Below are 25696 nucleotides of genomic sequence, written 5' to 3' on the forward strand. Positions count from 1 at the left end.
AGCTCTATTTTGCTCTTTATTTCTGTCATTTGGTCTCTATTTCATAAGAGTACAGTCATTTTTACATAGTTTAAGGTATCAACAGATGTTTGCAAACGAGACTCCGAGCGCGACGCTCAACGATCTTGTCTGAAAATGCCCGAAATTATTTGAAGAGTCATTGTGAAGACGAAACGCCGGAAACCAACCACGTAGTTATTGTTGTTGTTTTTTAGGTATTTAGTCCTTTTAAAAAAGGTAACCAATGGGAAGAGAGATTGGTTAACTTGAACTCCCAGAAGTGATTACTTTGAAAATGCTCCCAACAATATGCATATATTATCCAGGAAACAGGTAATGAGAATACTCAAACTCATCAGGTAGAAATTCGAAGTTGTTATATCAATATAGCATCGAATTATTGTATTTACTTTACAAAGAAATATGTAGCACTTAGAGGGGAGAGGTAACAATCAGACCTTAGGAGTTAAAGGGTTTACCTTCCCCCTACCCCACCACTGTATCCAGCACTTAGAGGGGAGAGGTAACAATCAGACCTTGTGAGTTAAAGGGTTTACCCTCTCTCCACCCCACCCCTGTTTGTAGCACTTGGAGCGGAGAGTTAACAATAAGACTTTGGGAGTTAAAGGGTTTACCTTCCCCCCACCCCATCCCTGTAAGCAGCAATTAAGGGGGAACAATCAGACCTTGGGAGTTAAAGTGTTTACCTTCTCCCCACCCCATCCCTGCCCACCCCACCCCTGCCCACCCCACCCCTGTAAGCAGCAATTAAGGGGGAACAATCAGACCTTGGGAGTTAAAATGTTTACCTTCTCCCCACCCCACCCCTGTTTGCCCATCTTCTTTCCTTAGGATAAGTCAGCTAACAGCCTGTACTTGAACATTCACGCGATTTTCTTCTTGAAAAATGATAAAAATAATGAGGAAAACAAACGAAGGAAGCATTTTTCTTTTAAAAAATACACAAAAAGAAAAACAATAAAAATATAATTATAATAATAAAACAACTAACACCGCCTAGGATGGTATAGCTCGAATATATTGAGTGTAATGACTTAATATTCGGGAAAATATTCGACTGCCGGACACGGAGTATTTTCAATTTCCTGTCCAGAAGCTCGCGGCGAGCTTCAAAGTTATGAATACCGGCATACCGGTTGCCGAGCTCACAAAAACTCACACTACGGTGGAAATAGTGAAGTTTTCAGCCATATAAAGAAGGCTTTGTTATTATTAACAGAAAATTAAAAAAGAAATTGACTGCCGGACACGGAGTATTTTGAAAACACTGTTCGGCTGCCGGACATAGACTCAGCGTATAAGGTAAGTGCCTTGAAGTGCAACTACTTGCATTGATCGATTTTTTTATTCCTTTAAAAACAAAGAAGTGTTTCATGAAAAGTGAAAACTTTAATCTTTTTATTTGTAGAAATTCACTACAGGCGACTGCTATTAGCTGAATCGCTGGGGTAAGCATTCGACTGAAAGTTTAATAGTTGATGGAAATATTCACTGGAGAGTTGTTGAACGATACATTGGTGAACAATCCACCTAGAACTCTTACTGCTAGATCATCAATGCAGTTATTCATTGATGTTGTGTTATTGCCAACTACTGATGGAAGTGCAAGGCTGTTGACATAAATATCTCGCAAAGCCTTTAGTGCGTGGACCGTCGCTGGCGTAGCTGTGACAATCGTAGTAGTACGAGTAAAAACCCAACCAACTTGCTTGACATCCTTTCTTGTTTTTCTAAAAGATTATGGCTGCAGATGGATATTGAACCCGGGTAGGTGTGACTTGTTAGCTCGGAGATTGTTTTTTCTGGGCCGTGTTCACAGGATTTTCTCGCTTTCGGGTTGTCTCGAGCGAAAGAGGTTTTTCATGCCTCTCCAAGAGTTTAAAGTTCAGTTCAAAACTAGGAAGAACCTCAAGCTCACTTTGAAAACGCTTTTTTTGTTTTTGCTCTTAATAGAAATTGACAATGGTTTTGGAAACATTTGAAATTGACTTAGAAACCAAACTTTGTAACAATTTATTTGACGATAGTTTTTGTTCTTAGTGACGTAGATGCGAAATAATTTCACTTAGTCTCGTTTTCAACTCGCAATTCCACGCTAAATACCTCGCTTCGTTAGCCAATCAGAATGCGAGATTTTATTCAATGATGCGATTCTACTAAAATTGTGTTATCTCACTCGAACCACTGTATCTCGTGAACTGTTGGGACGTTGGAAAAAAATATTTGGCAGGTTCTTAACTTTTCTTTTTCTAACCATTTTCAATGCATTCCCGCAGTAGGGTACGACTAGAACGGAACATATGCGAGCCATGCGAGTAGTCCACCCAATAAATCCCACTCATCCCACCCCAGGGGAAGACATCCATCACACAGTAATCTCGTGCGTGGGAAATTAACGTCTCTTACCCCTAACCCTGTAGGAGACGGGACCTCCATTTATTCGTCCCTATCCGAGAAGACTACAATATCTAACCATTTCTTCAACTTCAGAAAGTTAGCATATTCTCCTCAATTATTTTAAGACCTTGAGTGTTGGTCCGGCCAGGGCTTGAACTCCCTCGACCTCCCGCACAGCAGTCCAGCGCTCTATCCATTGAGCTAACTGGGAGGTGGTTAGCTAAGACAAGTGATGGGCTCCTGGTTATGACTAATACCAGTATGTACACAAAATAGTTAACGAGCTTAAGATCCGACGACGGCAGACATCTGGGACGGCAGACTTGGTCGAGGGGGCTTGGGGAGAGATCGCCGTTGCAATGGCACGAAAAATAGCCTTAAGATAACGCGCGCGACGGCGGCTTGACTCGCTCTCCTCTTCGAAGTTTAGGAAAAGCAATTGCTACCTATAGAAAGGTTCGTGGATCATGTTTGATCGAAAGTTTCGATGATGGTGACATTCAGAAGATGAATTTTTACTGTTGAATGATGCCAGCATTTCAAATAATCTCGATTATCCCTACCAGAATTCAAATATTTTGACTAAGAAGGACTCGACGGAAGTGAGTGCTTGGCAGAGATCGTTACCGAAAATGGGACATACCTATTCTCGCAGACGTAATGGGGCTGCTTGATTCGTATACATGTGAACAAGGGACTCTAACGATGGAATTGAATGCCTTTCCCTTTTGTTGAGAAGATTAGCGTACCCTCGTTGGTATTCGTAAGTGACCTTTTTAAACACGGGAAAAGTCTGAATCTAAGCATAGACATGTATGCAAAGCAGCATAATACAGGTATAATCTTATCATGATAAACCAATTTCTTGAAGCAAACTTTTCACGCTTAATCAAGGACGTTTTTTATGGCTGAAAAACATTACCGAAACTGTTGACTATGAAAATTTTCTCAGATGAACCATAGTGGTCGGTTAGACTCCAGAAAAGACTCCTGGAATAATATCATGGCCATCAATTTATGTCCGAACTAGTGTACGAATTTTCCATCGAAATAAAGAGAAATGGTGAAATTGTAAAACTTACTGGGTTGCTTTTTTACATCGAGCTAGTTTTAGTGACGAACTATTTATGAGAAAGGCAAACGAATTATTTAAAATTTCCATGAACAAATCGTTTATTTTTGCTCAGCCATTTCACAGACATCCTCTCATAATAATAAACTGTTAAAATTGCCAACAATTTTCGCCCAAAGTAAGTTAAAATGGCGTTATTTTGCTAAAGTTTACTCACGTTTTAGCCACGACGGCAAAATGGCTTTCTTAACGTCACAGACAAGGCCGCTACGACGGGAAACCTCACAACGACGGCAGCCGGAATTAATTCTGGCGGTAACTTCACTTCCGCTTGCCGTCCCAGGTGTCTGCCGTCGTTGGATCTTAAGCTCGCTAGTATCAAATTCTGGAGGGTACCATGTAGACTCAAATTTTGATATTGCTTGGATCTCACATGAACACGTTCCCAAGATGAAAATCCCTTATAAGCCGCGTGACATCGAGGCGGTTAAAATCGCTGGCTAAAATAAGCGCACAGTTCGGGTAAATAGATTCAGCCCGGGCCAGAGAGTTAAACAAATGCTCACGGATGTTGATATCTGCTCCAGGGGGATGACTTTATACAGCTACTATAAGACAAGAGAATCCTCCGCTTTGAGGCGTCATTTTCCTTGCCGCTTTTCTTTTCCAGAACAACCTCCAAAAACTTGGTACACCCCCTAAAGACTTTCAAAAGTTAATTTTCTTCCTAAAACCTCTGGAAATAAGAAAATGCCCTCGGCGAAAACAGAGTTCCTCGGCTTTGAAAGTCAGCCTTTATTAATTTCCGGTTCGCTAAATTTTAGACCTAGGACACTTGAGCCCGCGTTGTTAACCGCATACCTTCTGACGTGAGCTATTTTATTTATTCAGCTCTTTCGCGTTCAACCAAGGTCTTCCTCTTCTCTTTATGTTTTTTGGTTTTATTTTATTTCAGAATGCGCGGAGGTCTGATGAAATATAGAAAAATGTCCATTTCTCGTCTTCTTTAGAGCCACCGAGGGAAACTTTATGGAGAAATACAGCGTCCCGCCATCGTGATAACGTACACGTTCATGACAAATGACTGGTGATAGGATAGTTTCGAGTAGATCAGCCAGTGTATCTACAGAGGATGTCAAATTGCTCAAATTCCCGTGAAAGAAGTTGCAGCACTCGGAATCTGGATGGTATGCACACGATTTGAAGACGATATGTTTGTAGTTACCTCAAGCAGCCCTCCACAAAGGCTGGTCAATTTTTTTAAAAGATGACAGCCAGAGGTGAGATATCTCTTCGGGATATTGCTCATAACATAATATTCTTTCCAAGCCTTGCACGCTTCGTTTGTCTGAGACCAAAAAAATGACCGAAACTGTGCCGAGATAAATAGTCTGTTGGTGTGTTCACATTCACTCTCTGGGTAAATTGAATGTATCAAAGTCAAGATAAATGATGTCGCTATATATGGTAGAAGTACCAATCTGTAATGTTGTATTTAGCTTGAGATACAGAAATCAACACTTTACTCTCTTTTTTGAATGTTTTTGCATGGGAATGAGGCCCCAGGCCTCAAACAAGCAGCCGTTGTTACCGTGGCAACAAGAGTGCTGCAATCATTAAAAAGAGCATTTTTGTGCATTCCCCCTGAGTGCCTAACTGAGTGCAAGGTTTGAAGAGGGGTTGAAAATTTTCATTTCCCAAGATGTTTGATTCTTACAGAGACTTGTTTTTATAAGCATTTTTAATTGGAAAATTGATATCTGTAAAATGAAATAATCCATAAAAATTAATGTTCTGGTATCCAGCACTTGAAGAATCTAACTTCAGTGCTTACACTGATTTTCTTTTGGCATTTCCTATATCTGAGTAACCTGTAATACACTTTGTATTTCCTATGCAAAATCCAGCTTTGGAATTTTTTTTGATTTAATTAATCTGTCAAGATGATTGTAAATCCCAAGAGAAAGTAAAAACAATAATTATCTTTGAATAATTGCAAGTAATGATGGACTATTCTAAATAAGTGATAAAAGAATCCTTGAAATTGTTGATCAGAAAACAGGCCATTTTAAAAAAAATTAATGATTACTCTTTAATACATGATAATTTTTCTTCTAGATTTATGATGTTGCAGAATTTCTTAGAGGAGATTTGAAGACCAAAAACCAACACATTCTGATAGTTTACAAAAAGATTTTTAAGCAAATGGCATCAAGCCAATCGATAGCCATTCCACCTAGTGAAAACAATTCTTCATTGAGGTTAGCTCTCCAATCATCTTCCATTCTCAGTACTTCTCCAGTTTTAAGAGTGGATACAGCACCCCAAGTGGGAGGTAACCTTAAATCTAAAACATCTATGGGATGTGTAGAAAGCCAGCCAGTCACGACGCAGCATCTCTCAGTACAGACAACCAGTCTTCATTGAAGTGCCTCAGACCCTGATCTCCGACATCTGAGGCATGAACACAGCAGCAAATTGTATTCAGGGTCAGCTAGTGATATTGGAGCTGTTTCTACAACTCCTAGGAGCAGGCGACTCCTTCCGCCACCTCCACCTGGTCATCAATCAATGATCGTGCAGTCTAGTTCAAGCACAAGACTGAAATCGGGAAGTGTTGCTAAGCAAAGAAGAAAGAAACCATTGGCTTTACAGTAGATGAGAACTAACAATGACTATGATGAATTAAATTGTAGCTCTAGCAGTAGTGAACTTGAAATTTCTTACCAGGATTCATCAACTAGTTTTAACAGACAAAAGTCAGTGGATTCCGCTAGTGGTCCATATGGGAGGAGTCATTACGGAAGTGACAGTAATGGCTCTGTAGACAGTGGGGAAGAGTTGGACTATAATTCTGATGATGGAGGCAATTATTCTGCTAACAAGAAATTCGAATTGATGGAAATGGACTTATACATCCTTTCAGAAAAATCACCAATGTATATGCATCTTAAAAGCGCCTGGAACAATTGCATTTCTGTAAGTTCTTTTTTTTTTCCTTTTTAGTAAGCTGTGTGGGTGTGCATCATGTGTGTTAACAAAGTTCTACATGCTCCTTTTACTGAACTTTAACTCTTTAGACAAAAAAATGGGAAAATCAATGGTGACTGGTAATTTTGTTTCGCATTCGTCCCAGATTTTGCGAACATTTCAGTAAATTCAAAGATATCTGTGATTCAAGGGTACTGATTTACTAAGCAACTGAAGGACTGGTAGTGAGCCAAAATTACTGTTGAATTCTTTAACAGTGAAAATTGAAGTTTCCAAATATACATGTAGCAAGTGATTGTTGATCATCACAGAATTGTGGGATGTGTTGGCGGAGCATCCACTTTCTACAATAATAATAATAATAATAATAATAATAATAATAATATAGATCGGGGGACTTTTTCAGACTGCCTGCGGCAGTTTACAATTAATAAAGGAGAAATTTTTACAGATGCCCCCTCCCCCCCTTCCCAGTAAACAGGGCAGACCACATCACAGTAATCTCGTGATGTGGGTTCTTTAACGTCCCCTGCCGAAATTAACTAATTGATAGGTGCAGGAGACGGGACCTCTGGCTTTACGTCCTATCCGAGAAGACGAAGATGTGAGTGAAGCCTCTTGCTTAAGGACACAACGTCAAGCCCCAGCCAGGACTTGAACCCGGGCCATTTGACCCAGAGTCCAGCGCACTCACCACTGGACTACTCTCGCCTCACGAGACAACCTCTATAATTATTTGTCTGAAAACTTTGGGACAGTTAGGAAACAGTGAAAATGGGAATCATAGGGGCTTTTCCCGACATGTACATATGGAAAACAGGCTTCAGCACAGAAAATGCCGTTATGAGCAACCAGTTCAGATTATGGCAGTTTGGGCTTTTTCGAATGAAAGAGCTACACGCTGTACATTGTGTAGTCTTAGTAAACTAACCCTCATGTCTCAAGGGCTTACAATAAGTTTGAAATTTAGAGCTATAAAGATATAAGGGGCCACCAGGTTATTGTGGAGCCATGTTGTTTTGTCAGATTATGTGCAAGACTGGGAACTAATCAGATTATATTTCCTATGTGTACACTGTTGGCATTAGAAAAATTACAGTGAGTTAACCTTTCTGCACATTTTGAAAATGAACTTGATTCACACATGTAAAGCTGCTTTTGTAACAGTTTGTTTTCCATTCTTCTTAAAACTGGGAAACAAATTTCTGCTGAACATATTTCAGGATCAACATTAACTTTTCAACTTTATATATTAGCCAAGTGACAACTTAGATGTTACAACTGTTTCAGTTTCTTTACTAGCCAAACTGGCAAGTGGAAATCAAACACCACTAGCCAAAACTGAACTTCTACTAGTCTGTGGCTAGTTAGCTACCATTGATGTTGAGCCCTGAATTTTCTTTGAGAGTCTCAGTAATAGAGGGATTTTCAACTAGGGATTTTGATAAAATGGGGTAATTAAAAGCTAGCCATGTAAAGGTGTTACACTAGTCAGGTGTTTTGGTTGGCTTAACCAGCACTGTTTTTACTAGCTTCAAGTGATGAGCAGACAGGACATGTGAATCTTGTTGTCAAAACTTAGGTCCAAAGAAAGAAATCTCTTGCACATGATACCTGTGTTGTACACTTGTAATGTAAATAGTTTTTAGGGTTAGTTGATTATAAATTATGATTGCCTCTCTCTTCAGAAATCTACACTCCGTCACGGTCGAAGGAGGTCCACACCAACTATACCCACTGGATCAAACAAAGTTGACAAGTAAGTATTACATACATTTATTTAATAACATGCTGATATTCAAAAGTTGGGGACAGAAGGTCTGTCAAATAAATGCAACTTGGTCAAACCACTAGTTGATTGTTGATATTCCTTTTATGCAATTGATGCTGATTTATCTATTTACATGTATTTGTCGTTTGAGTTATGTCTTTTTTTTTCATGTACAATTCTGTTCTCTTTTTCATTTAAGTACATGTAAAAACTCTCCTCAGGAAACACTTTGCTAATATTTAAAACAGGTGCATTTTTATTACTAATACAATTTGCAGCTGTATTGCCTAACCTCAGGTCACTGTCCAGTTTTAAGAGAACCCGGCTTGTGTGGAGCAAACGGCCCACAGCAAAACAAAAATTATGAATTGAGGGCTCATGGCTACTGAATATTAGTTAGATTTGAGTCCTTAATGTTATTCTCATATTCTTTTTCAGTTCACAGTTATTGCACCTGTTTAATCAGCTGAAGACAGAAATCCTTCAATTGCATATCATGGAGAAGACATTTATTCTCATCCAGGAGCTTTTTACGGCCGCAGAGAAGAGTTTTAACTTAAAAAAATACTTTTGGAAGGTACGGTACACTACCACTCAGATGTAAGTTAACAACACAGACACATTTCATATGCTCAGATGCACGATAGTCAGACTTGCACATACGATTTTTTTTTTGTGCTTGCACGGACAAAAACGAATGCACGACTTTGTTGTTCAGAGCTCTAAGTTTCCTATGTGTTACATTGTTGTGTCAAGCAAAGAACTTTTCGGCTTGAAAAAGGAATAAATTGACAATGAAAAATTTACACGTCAGTCAAAAAAGCTATCATGCTACACGTACACATGTCGCATTGCTGTGCAAATTTATCGAATAACGAGCAGTAGCAGTAGATTTGCTTGATCTGAGCTGTTGATAAATCGGACGGAAAGGAAAATGTTACTCATAAAAGGCATTGAAGCACTTGTACCATCTAGGGAATACTCACTAATATGCTTCCCAATTTGTTCATTGCAATCGCACTTCCTTGAATGTTTACGCACCAGACTGTAAACAATAAAGTTGACATTGAAGGTAGTCTGAATAACAGCCCATTGTTTTAAATTATGACTTTGCTTTCAGTTGACAGTATGAGGGGGCACTGTCCTGCTCGACCATTAGAGAAGAGTATTTTGTAACATATGGTGCAAACTAACCCATTATATGGCTGGAATAGCATCCAGTATGGTGACGGTGGAACATAATCCTCTTCTCTGATTGGTTTTGCACCATAGTGCCCCCCTTACACTACATGTTTTATGGTTTCCTATCTGGATCCTTGGCTTCAAATATTGATTGCAGTTCAACTTAAGTCAGCAGATCTCTTTGTGTTCATGGTGGGTCAACTACAGCAATACATGCCTCAATCCCGCAGCCAATCATCGCAAAAGAAAGGATAAGCTTGAGTAAGTGTTATTTTCATATCACCCATGTTGCTCTGTGCAACATTTTGAAAATTAGAATAATTACACTGATGATGAAAGATATTTTTGCGCTCTGATTAGTCAGGGATTGTGATCTATCTGGCTATAATCACCTCGCACGTGACAATTATACTAAGCAGGGGTGCTACATTTCAAAATGGCTGGCTCCTATCTGTCAATGTTACTAAGAAGGTGATGAACTCGACAAAGGAACCTTGCGAAGAGCACAAAAGATGCTACTTATAGTTTGACTTAAAACTTTTGAAAGGTGCAGTGTAGGATATGAGGGTAGTGCATATTGAATCCAATAAGCCTGGGGAAACTGGTTGCGGCAAATGAAAAATAACCCTATGAGGGCTGCATGAGATTATGCGAGCAGGGGTTGGAAAAGCGAGCTGCGACTAAAACTAGAAAGATACAGGGTTCGTACGCGTCTTGAAAATCCTTGAATTTCAGGAGGCCAATTTCAAGACCTTGAAAGTACTTGAATTTTGTTTAGGGTCCTTGAAAGTCCTTGATTTTTTATTGAACAACATCGAAAAATATCTGCTTTTGTTTTGCACCATCGGTAAACCCAAAACATAGTTGTTTCTCGTGGTTTTGAGGTAAAATTGTCATTACAAAAAGTCCTTGAAATTTCTAAGTAGGGTCCTGGAAAGTCCTTGAAAAGTCCTTGAATCTTTGGCCTGAAAAAGTGTATAAATCCTGAAGATAGAAATAGAGCGACAATCACGTTGAGAAAATGCTTAATGCTGAGTTGGGTCATGCGGAACAGAAAATATTTGCTCTCCTGTAACTCAGTTCTATTAGCGGTTGAATTTCTTTTTTTTTTTTTGGCAAATTAAATGCGCTTTGCACTGACGGTGTTTATTCTAAGAAATTGGTCAAAGAGGGCCCAGTGGACCCCTTTTTCCAACTTAAGGGGGGATACAGGGTGTCTAGTCTAGTCTGTATGGTTGAGAAAGTGAGAAAACGAAGAAGACAGCAAATGAGACCATAAGATGTCAAAGAGTTCAAAGTGAGTTTTATTTCTTTGGAAATTATTTTGGGCCCTCAGCAGCTGTTTTAAATAATCTTGCTGTCACTTATACAAGTACTTTCTTTCCAAAAAAATATGGTCATTTAAAATAGCACTTTTCCTGGCACAATTATTTGCTCCCAATTGGACGTAAATTTTGTGCGGTAATTTCTTTCGATTTTCGGAAATCCCACTAATCCCCCTCTGGAACTTTGTACTTTCAGGTTTGGTTGAGATTTCTCTTTTAATCATTTGCAGCTTTGTTGTGGTGTTGTTGAAGACACTTGTATGTCTGTTTCGTGAGACAGACATTCTATCCACACGATTGATGGTCATAAGTAAGTTGGTGATGTTGAGGCATCTTAACTATTGTAAGTGACTACTTTACAACAACCTTTATCACATGTTTTGCTGGAAGATTTCAAGGCCCCTTCAGGTAGGCACTTAACTCCAGTTTCCGTAGCAATAATTATGAAGTGACGAGAGTAAAGTGTCTTGCCTAAGAACAACACAATGTTCCTGGCCATGCAGGGCTTGAACCTGAACTGAATATTCGCCGAGCTGAATCTCACACTTGAAAACACAAACTACTGCCTGCAAGCAGGCTAGTGAAAATATTATTTGTACACAAGTCACCCTGTTAATTTTCCAGACACTGGCTCAGTTGAAGTGCTTTCTTTTTACACAGGACAAGCTATCAAGGATCTTCTCAAATGCATTGTTCTTCATCCTTTAACCACATCACAGCAACCAGTTGGTATCTCTCCAGCAGCTCAACTGTTGTTGTCAGGAGCTGACAAGAACATGTTTACAGTGGGAGATAGGGAACAAGAGGTAGGGTTATTTTCAAATACATCTACAAGGGTGCACTGTTGCTACAGTCTATCCTAGTTGTATCACAAAAAAAATTAGCAAGGACACAACTAACAAGTTGTAAGTCTACTAAACTGCGCATGGCCGAGCCAACTTGGGCTCAGGCCCCATCCTATATAGTGACTCCTAACCTTTTGGGTGATGAAGTGTTAACGAAAAAAAATAAAATATAATGTGTTGCAGATGCTCTTTATCAAAAACCCAGGGACGTTTTGTGTTGTCCTCCATTTATATCCTCTGCGGGTTCACTTGATGGTGATTTTCTGTATGTGGACTCCTGAGTTCTCATTAGAAGGCAGGACCTCCAAGTCGGCACCAGGATACTTAAGTATCAGTACCTGCTCACCTTTGCATGGGACTTAAAGGAATCCAATCCTAGAAATAATTTCTCGCCAAGTAATTCTCATAAGGATGCCTCTGTACCAAAAATGTAATGAGACGTGCTGTTATCAGTTATATATAATGTACTTTCTGTTTCTTTTCAGACTGATAAACTATTGAGAGAAGTTTTGGACAATGCTACTTCGCTTCTGTTTGAACTGATGTGTGCTCTGCATCAGGTTAGGTTTGAATACCATTAACTCCTGACTAACATCTCATTTCTCCTGAAACTACCTCTCCTATATTGAACTTTTAGGTGATGAGAATGAAAGAAATGATCACTATCAAAAGAACTTCCTGATTGTCAAACAAGTTCTCCTTGCCAGTATCACAGGAGATGTATAGAGAAATGGAGAACATAAATATGGATGTTATGCGCAGTGTTGTTTATTAAGATTTTTGTTTCTTTACACGTTTCCTAAGCTCATGACAAGGAGAATTTGTTAAACAGTCAAGAGCTTCTTTAGTTGGTGATCATTTCCTACATTCTCATGACTCTAATATATGACTCAGGGATGACATCGTAAGGAGAAATCAGGTGCTAGTCACTCATTATTAACTTTGATGCAGGGTTGACCTTGTAACTCATCCTTATATTCTTATAGTGAACAATGTTTAGTAACTGGACTGAATTTATGATAACTTTATGAGATTATGTTTCTTGTTATTTCAGGCCAACTGCTTTTCAGTAGAAGACAATGTCCTAAACATTTTTCGGCTCATAAAGATTGTTGAAGCTCAAGAACAAGCAGTAAGTATTTCACTTGAGGACATCAAGTAATTTGCTTGGTCTTTCAAAAATTGCTTGTTTGAGGGGTTCAGGCTTTTTAGGTAATTCGAGTGTTTAAATTCAATCTATATGAGCTCAAAAATTTCAAATTCACAGACAAACCTTCCTTAACTCTTTCACTCCCATGATCTCATTAGTAATTCTCATTACTGTCAGCCAAACAATTCTTATGATGTTTGATCGGAGAATTTGGTATTGGATCAACTAATTAGTTTTTTTGTGTGGCTTACACAAAGTGTAAACTGCACTATGTCATGATCCAAGTTATTTATTTGATACCGGTAGTCTATTTGGGTTAAGGTAATTCATCGCAACACTGATATACATGAAAAATTACACTCTTGATTGGCTGAAAACAGCTAGATGCCTTTTCCATGTATCACTAGTGCAAAACTGAGTCACAAATGTAAATTAGATCACACTGGAAACCAATCAGACTTATGTCGTGACTGCGAGTTGCGTTACGCAAGTTTCTGTTTTCCGGTGATGACAGCTAGACGTCAAATTCGCCCGTTTTGAACTTTGAGTCCTTTGATATATGAGACGAGTAGGGGGAGTGTGAGAGAGTAGGGAATTGTGACAGCTAGGCGGAGTGCTGGGCCATTAAAACTGTTAAAATCAAGAAATTGTGAGTTTCTTTGTCGACGAAAACCGATTCCCGACAAAAGTGGCGACCCTGCCAGGACCGACTGAAGATATTCAAAACTTTGATATCGATTTGTACCCGTAAAAAACACAGCACAGCGCACAGATAACGTGTAAACAACATGTCAGAGCTGGAACAAGCGCTGAAGAAGATCGACTCTAAATTCCGGCTATTGGAATTTACGCGAGATGACGTCCCCAGAATTCAAGAAAAGAAAGATTTGAAGGCGACAGAGCGATTGCAGAAGACTTTGGAGAAACAGATCGATAGCGTTCACGAACAGATGGTGGAAATACAAGCACTGAAAATAGAGAAAGGAGAAGAACCGGACCACGTGCGTAAATGGAGCTTGGGGATCGAAAAACAAGTCGCAGAATACGAAGAGATAACTGAGGATGTTAGGAAAACCGTCAAGAACCTACGTGAAGAAGCCTCACGGGAAGCGAAATGGGAAGAAGAGAAGGCCGAAGAGGAAAATCGCAAGCGGCGTTATGAAGAAGAGCTAAAATTAGAGGAGGCGAAAATGCAGATTAAGAGAGATTTTGAGAAGAAAATGGAAGAAGATCGGAACAAGTCCGTGAAGGAAAGCGGTGCAAAGCTGCCAAAATTAACTATAACTAAGTTCCAAGGTACCCATTTGGATTGGCTACGATTTTGGAGTCAGTTCGACACCGAAATAGATCAAGCTGCCATTACGCAAGTGGCAAAGTTCTCGTACCTGAAAGAGCTCCTTGTCCCGAAAGTTCGATCTGCCGTCGATGGCCTACCTTACAACACCGAGGGATACGAACGTGCTAAGGCTATCTTAACAGCGAAGTACGGAAAACCGAGTGAAGTCGCCAACGCCCACATCCAGCGTATTATTGCTTTGCCTACTGTACAGGGATCGCAGCCAGCAAAAGTACACGATTTTTATGAAAAACTGGCCACAAACGTTCAAGCACTCGACACGATGGGAAAAATAAAGGAAATCAACGGTTATGTTAGAGTCACTCTGGACAAATTACCTGGTATCAGGGCTGACCTTGTTCGCTTGGATGACAACTGGCATGAGTGGGCGTTCCCTCAGATGTTGGAGGCACTTCGTAAATGGTGTGACAGGAATCCTTTAAACTCTTCCGACCAACCAAACAAGTCGCGAGACAGATTCTTCAACTCAAGGCAAGAAGATTATCGACAGAGACCGTGCGTTTACTGCAATTCAACCAGCCACAAATCTGTTAACTGTGACAAGATAGCGAGTGTCGGAGACAGGAAGAAGCATCTCAGTGAGAGAAGGTTGTGTTTTAATTGCACTGGCACAAGACACAGAGCTACAGATTGTCGTATTACTAGAGGCTGCCAGAAGTGTCATGGAAGACACCACACATCAATCTGTGACAAAGAGCCCCAACAGTTACTACTAGCTACATTTGAAGATGAAGTTGTTTACCCAGTGGTAGTCGTCAACGTGAATGGGATAACATGCCGAGCTTTATTGGACACAGGGGCCGGAAGCTCTTATGCTTCAGCTACATTGGTCAAGCACCTTGGGAAACAACCAGCCAGATCAGTGTTCAAGAAGATTGACATGATGCTGTGCTCAACCAACCAGAAAATTGAACAGTATGATGTCAGCATTTCAAGTATTCAAGGGAAATTTGAGATGACAACGATGGTGAGTAAGGTCGATAAGAGTGTCCTTCTATCAATTCCAAATCCCAGATACGCTGATAAGATCAAGACATTTTCACACCTCGCGGGTGTTACCATGGATGATGAAGATACCAAGCCCGAACTACCAATTCATCTAATACTGGGAGCAAGTGAGTACTCCAGAATAAAGACCCACACTAAGCCGAAGATTGGCAAGGCTGGTGAACCGATCGCTGAACTAACTACACTGGGGTGGACCATGATGTCGGCAGGCAAAGAAATGGGGCTAAACAGTGTCTACCTGACCAGAACGTCTTCAGTAGAGTATCAACAGCTGTGTAGTCTAGACGTGTTGGGCCTTCAAGACAGACCAGATGGAGATCAGCAGAGCGTGTATGAAGAATTTAAAGAACAGTTAAGGCGGAGCGACGAGGGATGGTATGAAACAGGTTTGCTGTGGAAACATGGTCACAAGCCGCTCCAAAGCAACGAGCATGGAAGTCTCCGAAGACTTGAAAACCTCACGAAGAAACTTCAAAGACAGCCCGATCTCCTCGCGCAGTATGACCAGATAATTCAAGACCAACTGGAGACGGGGATCGTTGAGAGAGTGACGTCAGAACCTGTAGGAAGGGAGTTTTACATTCCACACAAGCCTGTCATTAGAGAGTCAGCTGAATCCACCAAACTGCGAATTGTGTTCGATGCATCAGCGAAAGCTAACGAGAAGAGTCCATCATTGAACGACTGCTTGGAAACAGGACCGGCTCTTCAGAACCTCCTGTGGGATGTTCTAGTGCGAAACCGCCTGAAACCAATAGCTCTGGCCGGCGACCTAAAGCAAGCATTTCTACAGGTGCGCATTCGGATGGAAGATCGAGATGCCCTTCGGTTCCACTGGTTTAAAGTGCACCTACACCCAAAAAATTTTTTTCGCTTAACGAAGTAAGCTTATTTTTTTGAGTATTTCTGCGCAAAAATTTTTTTATTTGCTCAAATCTTCAATTTTTTATGCCCAGTTAAAATACGGAAAATCGGCCGCCATCTTGCCCCACGACCGAGTTTAAAGAGGAATGGCTCTAGTGGGTAATGTGACGTCAAATCGAGAACACGAAAGTCTGCTTTTCACACATTTTCACTTGTTTGGGAAGGTTGTAGTCGATAATTGTCCGAAAATATGCCGACTAAGTGTGTTGTAGAAGGATGTAGCAACGTGCGAAATTTGCAAGAGGGTATCGCGTTCCATACAATCTTCATACAACACACGTAGTCAGCATATTTCGGACGATATCGACGACAATCTTCCCAAACAAGTGAAAATGTGTGAGAAGCAGACTTTCGTGTTCTCGATTTGACGTCACATTACCCGCTAGAGCCATTCTTCTTTAAACTCGGTCGTGGGGCAAGATGGCGGCCGATTTTCCGTATTTTGACTGGGCATAGAGAATTGAAGATTTGAGCAAATAAAAAAATTTTTGCGCAGAAATACTCAAAAAAATAAGCTTACTTCGTTAAGCGAAAAAAATTTTTTGGGTGTAGGTGCACTTTAAGAACAAAGCGACATCTGAAGTAGAAGTTCTCAGGTTCACCCGTGCACTGTTTGGCCTTGTGCAGTCACCTTTCTTGCTAGGAGGGACATTGCAGCAACACTTGGAGAGCCAGAGAGAAAAGTACCCAAAAGAAGTAGAAGACATCCTGCAGAGCTTGTATGTTGACGATGTGATAACTGGTGGAGAAACCGTGGAGGAGGTGCGCGCACTCAAGGAAATTGCCGTGGTAGTATTCGGAGAAGCCCAGTTCGAGCTACACAAGTGGCATTCCAATGCACCAGAGTTGGAAGTGAACTCAGCACCAGATGAATGCAACCAAAGTTATGCCAAGGAACAACTCGGAGTTAAACCTGGAGAAACAAAGATGTTAGGCCTACCATGGAACAAAACCGAAGACACGATTGCTGTAACCTTCCCGGAGTCACCCCCTGAAGTAACCAAGAGAGAAATGTTGCGATTCCTTGCTTCAATTTACGATCCACTGGGTGTCACATCACCAGTATCTCTCGTCGGAAAGCTGCTTTACCGAGAGGTGTGCGACCTGAACCAATCATGGGACAAAGAAGTACCAAAGTATATCGAAAGAAAGTGGAAACAATTCGAGAAAAATCTACCTGACCAAGTTGCAGTTCCACGCCCGGTGACGGCTTTCCAGGAAGCGATTGATGCCATTGATTTGCACGCGTTCGGAGACACAAGCGGGACAGGGACAGCAGCTGCCGTGTATGCTGTGGTTCATCAAGCAAGTGGCTCAAATCAAAGACTATTAGCAGCTAAAGCGCGCCTCGCGAAGAAGGGGCTAACTATCCCAAGGCTAGAACTGGTCTCAGCGCACATGGCGGCAAACCTTGTAGCAAACGTGAAGAATGCCCTTCAAGGACAGCCCGTGAAGTCGGTTTATGGATGGCTTGATAGCACAGTGGCCCTCCATTGGATCAGGGGAGGAGGAGGAAGTACCTATAAACAGTTTGTGGCAAACAGGGCACAGAAGATCAGAGAGAAAGATTTCATAGAATGGAGACATGTTGGAACCAGCCAGAATCCAGCGGACATCGGCAGCAGAGGCTGTGATGGAGACAAGTTACCCAGGCTGTGGTTGGAAGGACCGGAATGGTTGTCAGATCTCGAGCGCTGGCCACCTCATCTACTCACAGAACCAACGGAGGAAACGGAAGCAGAAGCGAAGTTAACTAAGGAACTCTTCCGGACTGCTGTAGAAACAAAAGACGAGCTAGATAACATCTTAGAGAAGCACAGCTACTGGACAACAATCCGAGTAACAGCATGGATCAGGCGCTTCCTGGATAACTGCAGGTTGAGCAAAGAAGCACGAACCCGAGGTCCTTTGACAACGGCTGAGACTGATAAGCAAGCACAGTGGTGGTTCAGGAGAGCACAAGAAAGCTACAGTGGAACAGAATATTTCAAGCAAGACCAGTTAAGACTCAACTTGCAGAAGAATGCTTTGGGGCTGTACGAGTGTCGTGGTAGAATACAAGGAAGCTATCCAATTTACCTTCCTCCAGATGCCCCGTTGTCAGAGAAGTTAACCCAGGACGCACATATCATGACGTTACACGGGGGAGTTGGTCTCACTATGGCTTTTATCAGGGGCGAGTTTTGGATACCCCGGCTGAGAAGTTTAACAAAAAGGGCAATTAAAAGTTGTTTTGGATGCAAAAAGTTCCAAGCCGCAGCATTTCAAAAACCACCTCCTGGAAACCTTCCAAATGACCGTACCTCTGGCTCAGTTCCATTCCAAGTAGTGGGCGTCGATTACGCCGGTCCAATTTCTTATAAAATCGGCAAGAAAAGAGGAGACGGGAAAGCCTATATTTTGCTGTTTGCATGTAGTCTCACGAGGGCCATCCACTTGGAGCTGTTGACTAACCAAACAGCTGAGGAATTCGTCAAAAGCTTCAAGCGCTTCATAGCAAGAAGGGGCAGGCCACAAAGAGTGTACTCCGACAACGGGAGAAGTTTCGTTGCGGTTTCAAAGTGGTTAAAAAGGATCATGAAGGACGAGAAGCTCCATGACTACCTAGCCCACCACCATATTGCATGGCAATTCAACTTAAGCAGGGCCCCTTGGTGGGGCGGCCAATTCGAGAGGATGATAGGACTTGTAAAGCAGGCCTTGTACAAGTCTATAGGGGGAGCCCACCTTACATGGGGTGAGCTGGAAGAGGTGATCCTGGACGTTGAAGTCACTCTCAACAGCCGCCCCCTGACTTATGTAGAAGACGATATCCAACTACCCATGCTGACACCCAACAAAATGATGTTCGGTCAACCCAACCTGTTGCCCGAAGATGATGTTGATTCGATGGAGGACGGGCATCTGAGGAAACGTGCAAGACATATTCGGCGCTGTAAGGACGTGTTATGGTCCCGATGGACAGGGGAGTATATCAAGAGCCTGCGAGAGAGGCACAATCTCAACCACAAGAAGGGAGGACCGCCTATCAAGGAAGGTGATGTCGTGTTAATCCAAAATGACGAGCGTAACAGAGGAAAGTGGAACCTCGGGATCGTGGTGAAGCTAATCGAAGGTAGAGACGGAGTCGTCAGAGGAGCAAGACTGAGAGCAGGCAAATCCTATCTGGAGCGGGCGATCCAACAGTTGTGCCCCATGGAGTTGTCCTGTGACAGGACTCAGAAACCTCAAGATCCAGTTCTTAACCCTACAGCTCGGGTGTTTACACCGAGGAGAGCGGCTGTGGCTGCTACAGAGCGCATAAGGGCTATTGCTGATCAAGAAGAACACTAAAGGAACGTTTATTCTCGTTTGTTTTATATTTGACACCTCCGGTATCAAATAGGGGGAGAGTGTCGTGACTGCGAGTTGCGTTACGCAAGTTTCTGTTTTCCGGTGATGACAGCTAGACGTCAAATTCGCCCGTTTTGAACTTTGAGTCCTTTGATATATGAGACGAGTAGGGGGAGTGTGAGAGAGTAGGGAATTGTGACAGCTAGGCGGAGTGCTGGGCCATTAAACCTGTTAAAATCAAGAAATTGTGAGTTTCTTTGTCGACGAAAACCGATTCCCGACACTTATACAAAGGAGTAAAGGCTGATAGTTTCGAAAGAAACTGTTTGGGGCTGCGTCGGTGGGAGTAACGAAATAATTTGGATATATCAACAAAGTTGAAATGGTAAATTGGCCACCGTAATGATTACAAAAGCTGACGTTTCGAGCGTTAGCCCTTCGTCGGAGCGAATAGAGGAATTGTGGGTTGTGTGTGCTTTTAAAGGTAGAAAATGGAGCTGCGTTATTGGTGGGTGCATGGCAACGAGAAAAACATGAATAAATTAGTGGAATGAAAAGTGTTCATTGATCCCTGTGGGATTGAGACTGCCGGTTTGAAAGATGAGCTTTTGTTCAAGATTTTTACGGCTTTCCGTGCTACCTAAGTGCAAGGAAAGACCGCAGATTGCCATATGTTGCTTAGAATGATTAGGTAAATTAAAATGTCTAGCGACTGGTTTAGATGTATCCTTGTCATTCCTTTCCACGTCTCGAAGGTGTTCTCGGAATCGGTCACCTAGTCTTCTGCCCGTTTCGCCGATGTATGTCTTTTTGCAATAAGTGCAAGTTATGCAATAGATTACATTAGCGGAGGTGCACGTGAAGTGATCGGTGATCTTAATGGATCGTTTAGGTCCCGATATTTTATCAGTGTTGTGAATGAAAGGACACGTTTTGCATCGCGCACGAGCGCATTTAAAAGTGCCTGGTTGCTCATTAGTCTGAAAAGAACTTCTGACCGAAAAATTGCCCAAGTTTTTGTCGCGTTTGAATGAAATGAGCGGAGGCTGCGAAAAGATAGTGCTTGTCTCTGGATCGTTTTGAAGTAATTTGAAGTTTTTAAGAATGCAAAGGAGGCTGTGCTGATTGATGCACCATTTAGCTGACCAAAAAAAACAAAAGCCTGGATAAATTTTAGGTATATTGAAAAAAAAAAAACAAAACTGCATTCCTGAGTAAGATTTTAGCTGAAGGCAAATTTTGATAGAATGTCAAGTTGACCATTTACATGACGATGTCAAGTTCACCTATTCATCTCATGTCTCCACATAGCTTGAATTTGGGAAACACACAGGCATGAAATTACAATTTCAATAATGAGAAAAGCTTAAAAATTCTGATACTTTAAATCATGATACTATTGTGCACTAGCTTACCTGTACATTGAACCCTGTTATGTTTGCGTCATCATATCTCTGATTACTGTTCCTGAAATCTATTATGGTGAAATTCTATCTATAATAAACTTTCTGTCAAATAAACCTCCCCGGTAAAATTGTAAATCTTATTGGGCTAAAATCTTATTAGCAGTGTCAGTGTAATGTACTACTCAACACATAATTCATTAAAATATTGCTTGTGTTCTGATCTTGTTATACACCTATTTTTTTTCCCTGAAATTCTTCCATTTGCAACCCCATATCTATACCTACCTTAACTGAATTTTTCTGTGTTGTTTACTGAAAATACAATCAAACCAAAATAAAATAATTATAATAAATGAAAACCTATGCTTACATGTATGTATTGTCGAAAACTAGTCATACATTCAAACCAAATCAAGCTCCCAATGGCTTCTGGTGTAGATTATATCATGCTCCTCATGTACTGGTACACAAAATGCCAAAAATATTCATATCATGCTTTCCTGGAGTTAATTTCACATCACTTGCCGTGGAAGAGAAGATTAACCTAGAAATTTCAGAACCCAATTCCACTTTGTTACGTAAACAAATTATGACTGAATCTATCAGGCCACTGTGTAATATAATGCTGAGGTTTTTTTCAGTACCTAAGATCTTCGTGTTACAAGTGTAACCTTTGTTGTCGAAAGGAGACCTCCACAACAAAGTTTGGCAATTAACCCTCAACCCTCAACTTTAATGAACATTTCAGCACTACATTGTATGCTAGTTATCTTGTTTTTTATCGATGAGCAAGAAAAATATTGAAAACTATCTAACAATAATCAGATTATTAGCTAGAAGAAGCTCATTATGACACCAGACACTAAAAGCAGCTAAATTGCGTAAGACACACATGTACGCATTGCGGACTTACTTTTCTTTATTCTCATCCCTTGTCTGCTTGATGTTGTATTGACATTGTAAGGAGAAATTCTGTCTCGGTCACTCATGGCAGTCAACGGGTTGAGGCAAAATAGAAGCAAACATTTAGAAAAGAATTCTCATTCCATGAATTATCGAAACAAAGAGAAATACAAACTGAGATAATATCATCGGACAAAAAGATTAACCAAATATTTTAAAGTTTATGCAACTGCAATTCGTTTCGAGGTAGCGAAAGGCACTTTTCCTGAACTTCTACCCGCTCTATTCGGAACGTGCAAAAACAGTTTTCCTTCTTTACGGCGGGGATTGACATTTACGGTCTATTCGTTCATACTTTGGTCAATCTGTGTTTTTAAAGGAAACGTTTCAGCTTGGTTTGCTGCCACTTAGAAAATTTGAGGAATTGACGAATTCAACAACGTTTCTTTTCCAATTGAACACGACAATACCCAACCGACTTAAAATAAGCAAAGTTCCAATAGTACGCGACCATGACCAATTTCATTTAGCAACTAAATTGTGAACACAAATTTTACATCGCCTGATGGTTGATGAGAACAACGGAAATATTCTAAATGCTTTACAGTTTGCTTCTTCGAGTCATCTAAAACTTTTAAGTCAAAACAAGACAGACTCGTCTTTTTCAATTTTTATTTTGGTTACAAACGCACATTTTCAGGCTACAGGCGAATAAGTTGGCCAATCAGATAGCAGAACTAGTGATGGAACGCCGGTAGATTTTTACTAACATCTGTTAACGTTGGTTAGTGCGTATCTTAACCCCTAAAACTTTTACAACATCAGTATGCATATTCTCCAGAGTGTTCTTTCTACATTTCTTATTGCGCTCCTTCAGTCGGCAACCATTATCCTTTATTCTCGTGACCTTAATGTTTGATTTAGCACCGACAATGTTGGGAGAAATTAGCTGCTGGTCAATCTGAATGGTGAAGGGTTAAGGGATCTTAAGAAAGACCTTAATCCAACGACAACAGCAGCGTCTCACAATCAAAGGTTGATATTCTTCCTTCTATTTTCAGAAATATTGTGTACAGAGAATCATGGAACGTTTAACGTTGTTAGTATGATCTTCTGGCCGATATCTCTCTCCCGCCGAAGTTGTTCTTCTTTACCGACAACTTTACCTGCTCAATAACTTTCTGGAATATGGTGCAGTGGTTGCGAATCAAATCCGAGTTGGATACGCAGAGGAATTTAGGTATGATAGTGCAGTAGACTATGAACAGTCTGTCCTTTTCGATGTAGTTCGTGGCGCGAGTCAAAAAAAAATCTTTTTGTACCATTTTTCCCGAAATTGTTGTTGCAGTTGTAATATTTGATAACTTATAGTAAGCTTTTTGAGATACTCAATTAAGGTTAATGATATAAAAAAAGATAAAGATACCAATTAAGGTTAATGATCAGGACTTAGAGTGTGTAGAGCAAGCAAAGATCTTAGGTTTGCAGATATCTTGCGATCTCACGTGGAATAATCACGTATCCGAAGTTGTAAAGAAAGTAAACAAGCGCCTGTATTTTTTGCGTCAGCTTAAGCGTGCACAGGTCAAGTCGGAGGAACTTTTGCTCTTCTATTTGACTTGTATTAGGCCTGTCACTGAATATGCATGCCCTGTTTATCATCATAGCCTCCCGCAATACCTTTCAGTAGATCTTGAGAGATGTCAAAGGCGAGCTTTACGTATTATCTATCCAGATTGTTCGTACAATGAGGCGCTTCTTTTGACTGGTCTAGTTTCCTTACACAACCGCCGCGAGTTCTTATGTGATAAGCTTTTTAATTCCATCCTGTCTAATCCCTCGCACAAGCTCTATAGCTTACTACCTCCCAAGAATGAGTGCGAAGTCAATTTAAGGAGTCAGCACTCTTTTACTACACGGCGCCTCCACACCATTCGTACTCGAAATAGTTTTATCCATCACTATGTCCATAAAGCAATGATGTAATATTGTTTTTCTCTTAATTATATATTTTTGTCTTTTTAATTAGTTCTTCTTAGCCATGTATTTTTTGTAGTATATATTTTATTGTAAATCAAACGTAATTCAGCCTGTGGCTGCAAGGTTTTTGATAATAAACTATCTATCTATCTATACTCTAGAAGGTTTATCAATTACAAAGGCTTGTAGACGAGGAAAGGGGAATTATTCAGAGGTTTATGAGAGGGGACATATCGGAGTGGTAGTAATCAAAAACTTACTTCACTGTCTTAAAAAAAGTACATGAAAATTAACACTGAAAAAAAAATACAAGACCAATCCAAAAACAAAACAAAACAAAACGTATACAGGCTGTTAAATTATTAGAAGATTTGTTTTGTAACGCCCAAGCATAAATGATAAACATTTAAATTACTGTCGTAGAGTAAATGATTAGGGGCAGAAGAAATGAAAGGGCAAATTAGACAGGTGAACCTTTAAATCTCTAATGAATCATTGCCATCAATATTTTTTGTTGTCTCATAAATGTTGCAGATATTACATCAGAAAGCCAGTGGTAAAGAAGAAACTTTCCACCAAGTTTCCCCTGACAAGTCCCATAATTGAACTACTGGAGAAAGTCACGGATTTAGTGTTAAAACAGCCATCACTTAGGTGACGATGGAAACATTTCTCGTTCCCTTTATCAAATCTAGTGTATAGGTATCATATTGAATTCTCTTTCCCATTGTTACCAGTTCAAGAAATCATTTTATTTAAGATAAGTCATTCTTAAAACAATTTTTGTATTTAAAACTGTTGAACTCTTGGACTATTTTTGCCGAACGTTCTCCAAAATCCTGCTCGACCATGCTCCTCTGTCCCAAACGTCACAGTCAGTCATAACGGGTCGTGAAACAATTGAGGACTCTGTATGTAGTATTTTAGTCGTTTTGAATTCTGTCCTCTGCATGGAAAGTCCACAGAATTTTGCGTAGAGTTGAGCCTGAAACAAATGAGATTTGTTCGAGATACCCCAACTGGGAAAAAAAGGAATAAAACTCACGAATTTTGAACTGACCTACAGTTGCTGTGGTTGTTTCCGTTAATAACTGCTTTTCCATAACGAAAAGGTGTAAGTTTACATTACTTTATTAAACGTAGACAGCCTTGGGGGTTCGACTTCATCTCAGAAAGAGTTCATGCTTGTTACACGGCTATCAACCGTGCTTAGAAAGCTGGTGTTGTAGAGCGCCGCACTGCCTTACGGGAGGTCAAAGGTTAAAGCCCTAGACCGTACCAACACTCAGGGTCTTAAAATAACTGAGGGGAACGTGCTGCCTTTGCTGTGACATTTGCAAATGGTTAGATGTTCCTGTCTTTTCGGATTAGGACGATAAGTCCTAGGCGTCGTCTCCTACGTCTTTTGTATATTGTTTAGCCGGGGACGTCCCCCGACTCAACAGTGAAAACTGCCTTACACAGAAGCTTGTAAACTATTTGGACCAAAGCAACGATCACGAAAGAATTGTCTTCTATGCAGCGGACTCGGGATGTTCAAGCACTGATGCTCTTTTGATCAGTGTTGCATCACCCTGATCGGCGCACCAAGTTAGTACTTATCGAGATGATCGGGGCGGTCGTACATCCGAACGATGGAAGGTTTCTCCATCGTCCAAATGGTTACCGATCTTTTGCCTTGGTTTCCAAAAATTTATGTTTATCTCTCGAGCTTCATTTGGGACGATTGGGGTGACACAGACGATCATTTCGGAAGGCCACCGTATTACGACCCGCCTTCATCATCCTAAACGCTTGCCAATTACTGATAACTGTCAAAAGACAAAACGATACAGACTTAAATCGAGAAACAAAAACGAGACACAGAACAAGAAAAACAAAGAAAAAATAATTTAAAACTGTTTGAAATGGCAACTTTTTTCTTGCCGGCCGTCGGCTGAAACAGTCTAATGACGTTACAAAACGTTGTTAATTGTCACCATAGGGCTGGAAGCGTCATGGGTCTCTCACTTAATTGGCTGATTTAAAAGA

At 40.7% G+C, this 25696-nt stretch overlaps 2 protein-coding genes and 1 pseudogene across 3 annotated transcripts in view; 2 read left to right on the forward strand and 1 right to left on the reverse strand.

Moving 5' to 3' along the window:
- The window catches only part of LOC111347607 (uncharacterized), a 563268-nt gene that overhangs the window by 277543 nt on the left and 260029 nt on the right, over positions 1-25696 (reverse strand). The window lies entirely within an intron of this gene.
- LOC148731451 (uncharacterized protein C12orf56 homolog) lies at positions 789-24724 on the forward strand (annotated as a pseudogene). The gene is made up of 12 exons (XR_016001536.1): positions 789-1788; positions 4446-4677; positions 5609-6469; positions 8170-8240; positions 8691-8829; positions 9603-9695; positions 10990-11069; positions 11396-11565; positions 12090-12164; positions 12659-12736; positions 22747-22925; positions 24200-24724. The product of XR_016001536.1 is annotated as an uncharacterized protein C12orf56 homolog (transcript).
- LOC111320962 (uncharacterized) lies at positions 13543-19561 on the forward strand. Its single transcript, XM_088760763.1, has 2 exons — positions 13543-15912; positions 16596-19561. Exons 1-2 carry the CDS (start codon positions 13543-13545, stop codon positions 19374-19376), a joined length of 5151 nt encoding a protein of 1716 aa, XP_088616889.1. The 3' UTR covers positions 19377-19561.

Source organism: Stylophora pistillata, chromosome 5 (assembly GCF_964205215.1).
Source record: "Stylophora pistillata chromosome 5, jaStyPist1.2, whole genome shotgun sequence".
Classification (NCBI taxonomy): Eukaryota; Metazoa; Cnidaria; class Anthozoa; order Scleractinia; family Pocilloporidae; genus Stylophora; species Stylophora pistillata.

Bases quoted from the DNA above. Each gene is read 5' to 3' on its own strand.
- LOC111320962 (XM_088760763.1), top strand. From the start codon at position 13,543: ATGTCAGAGCTGGAACAAGCGCTGAAGAAGATCGACTCTAAATTCCGG. The intron at 15,913-16,595 runs GTGCGCATTCGG...TTTTGGGTGTAG, and splicing joins TAAAGCAAGCATTTCTACAG to GTGCACTTTAAGAACAAAGC.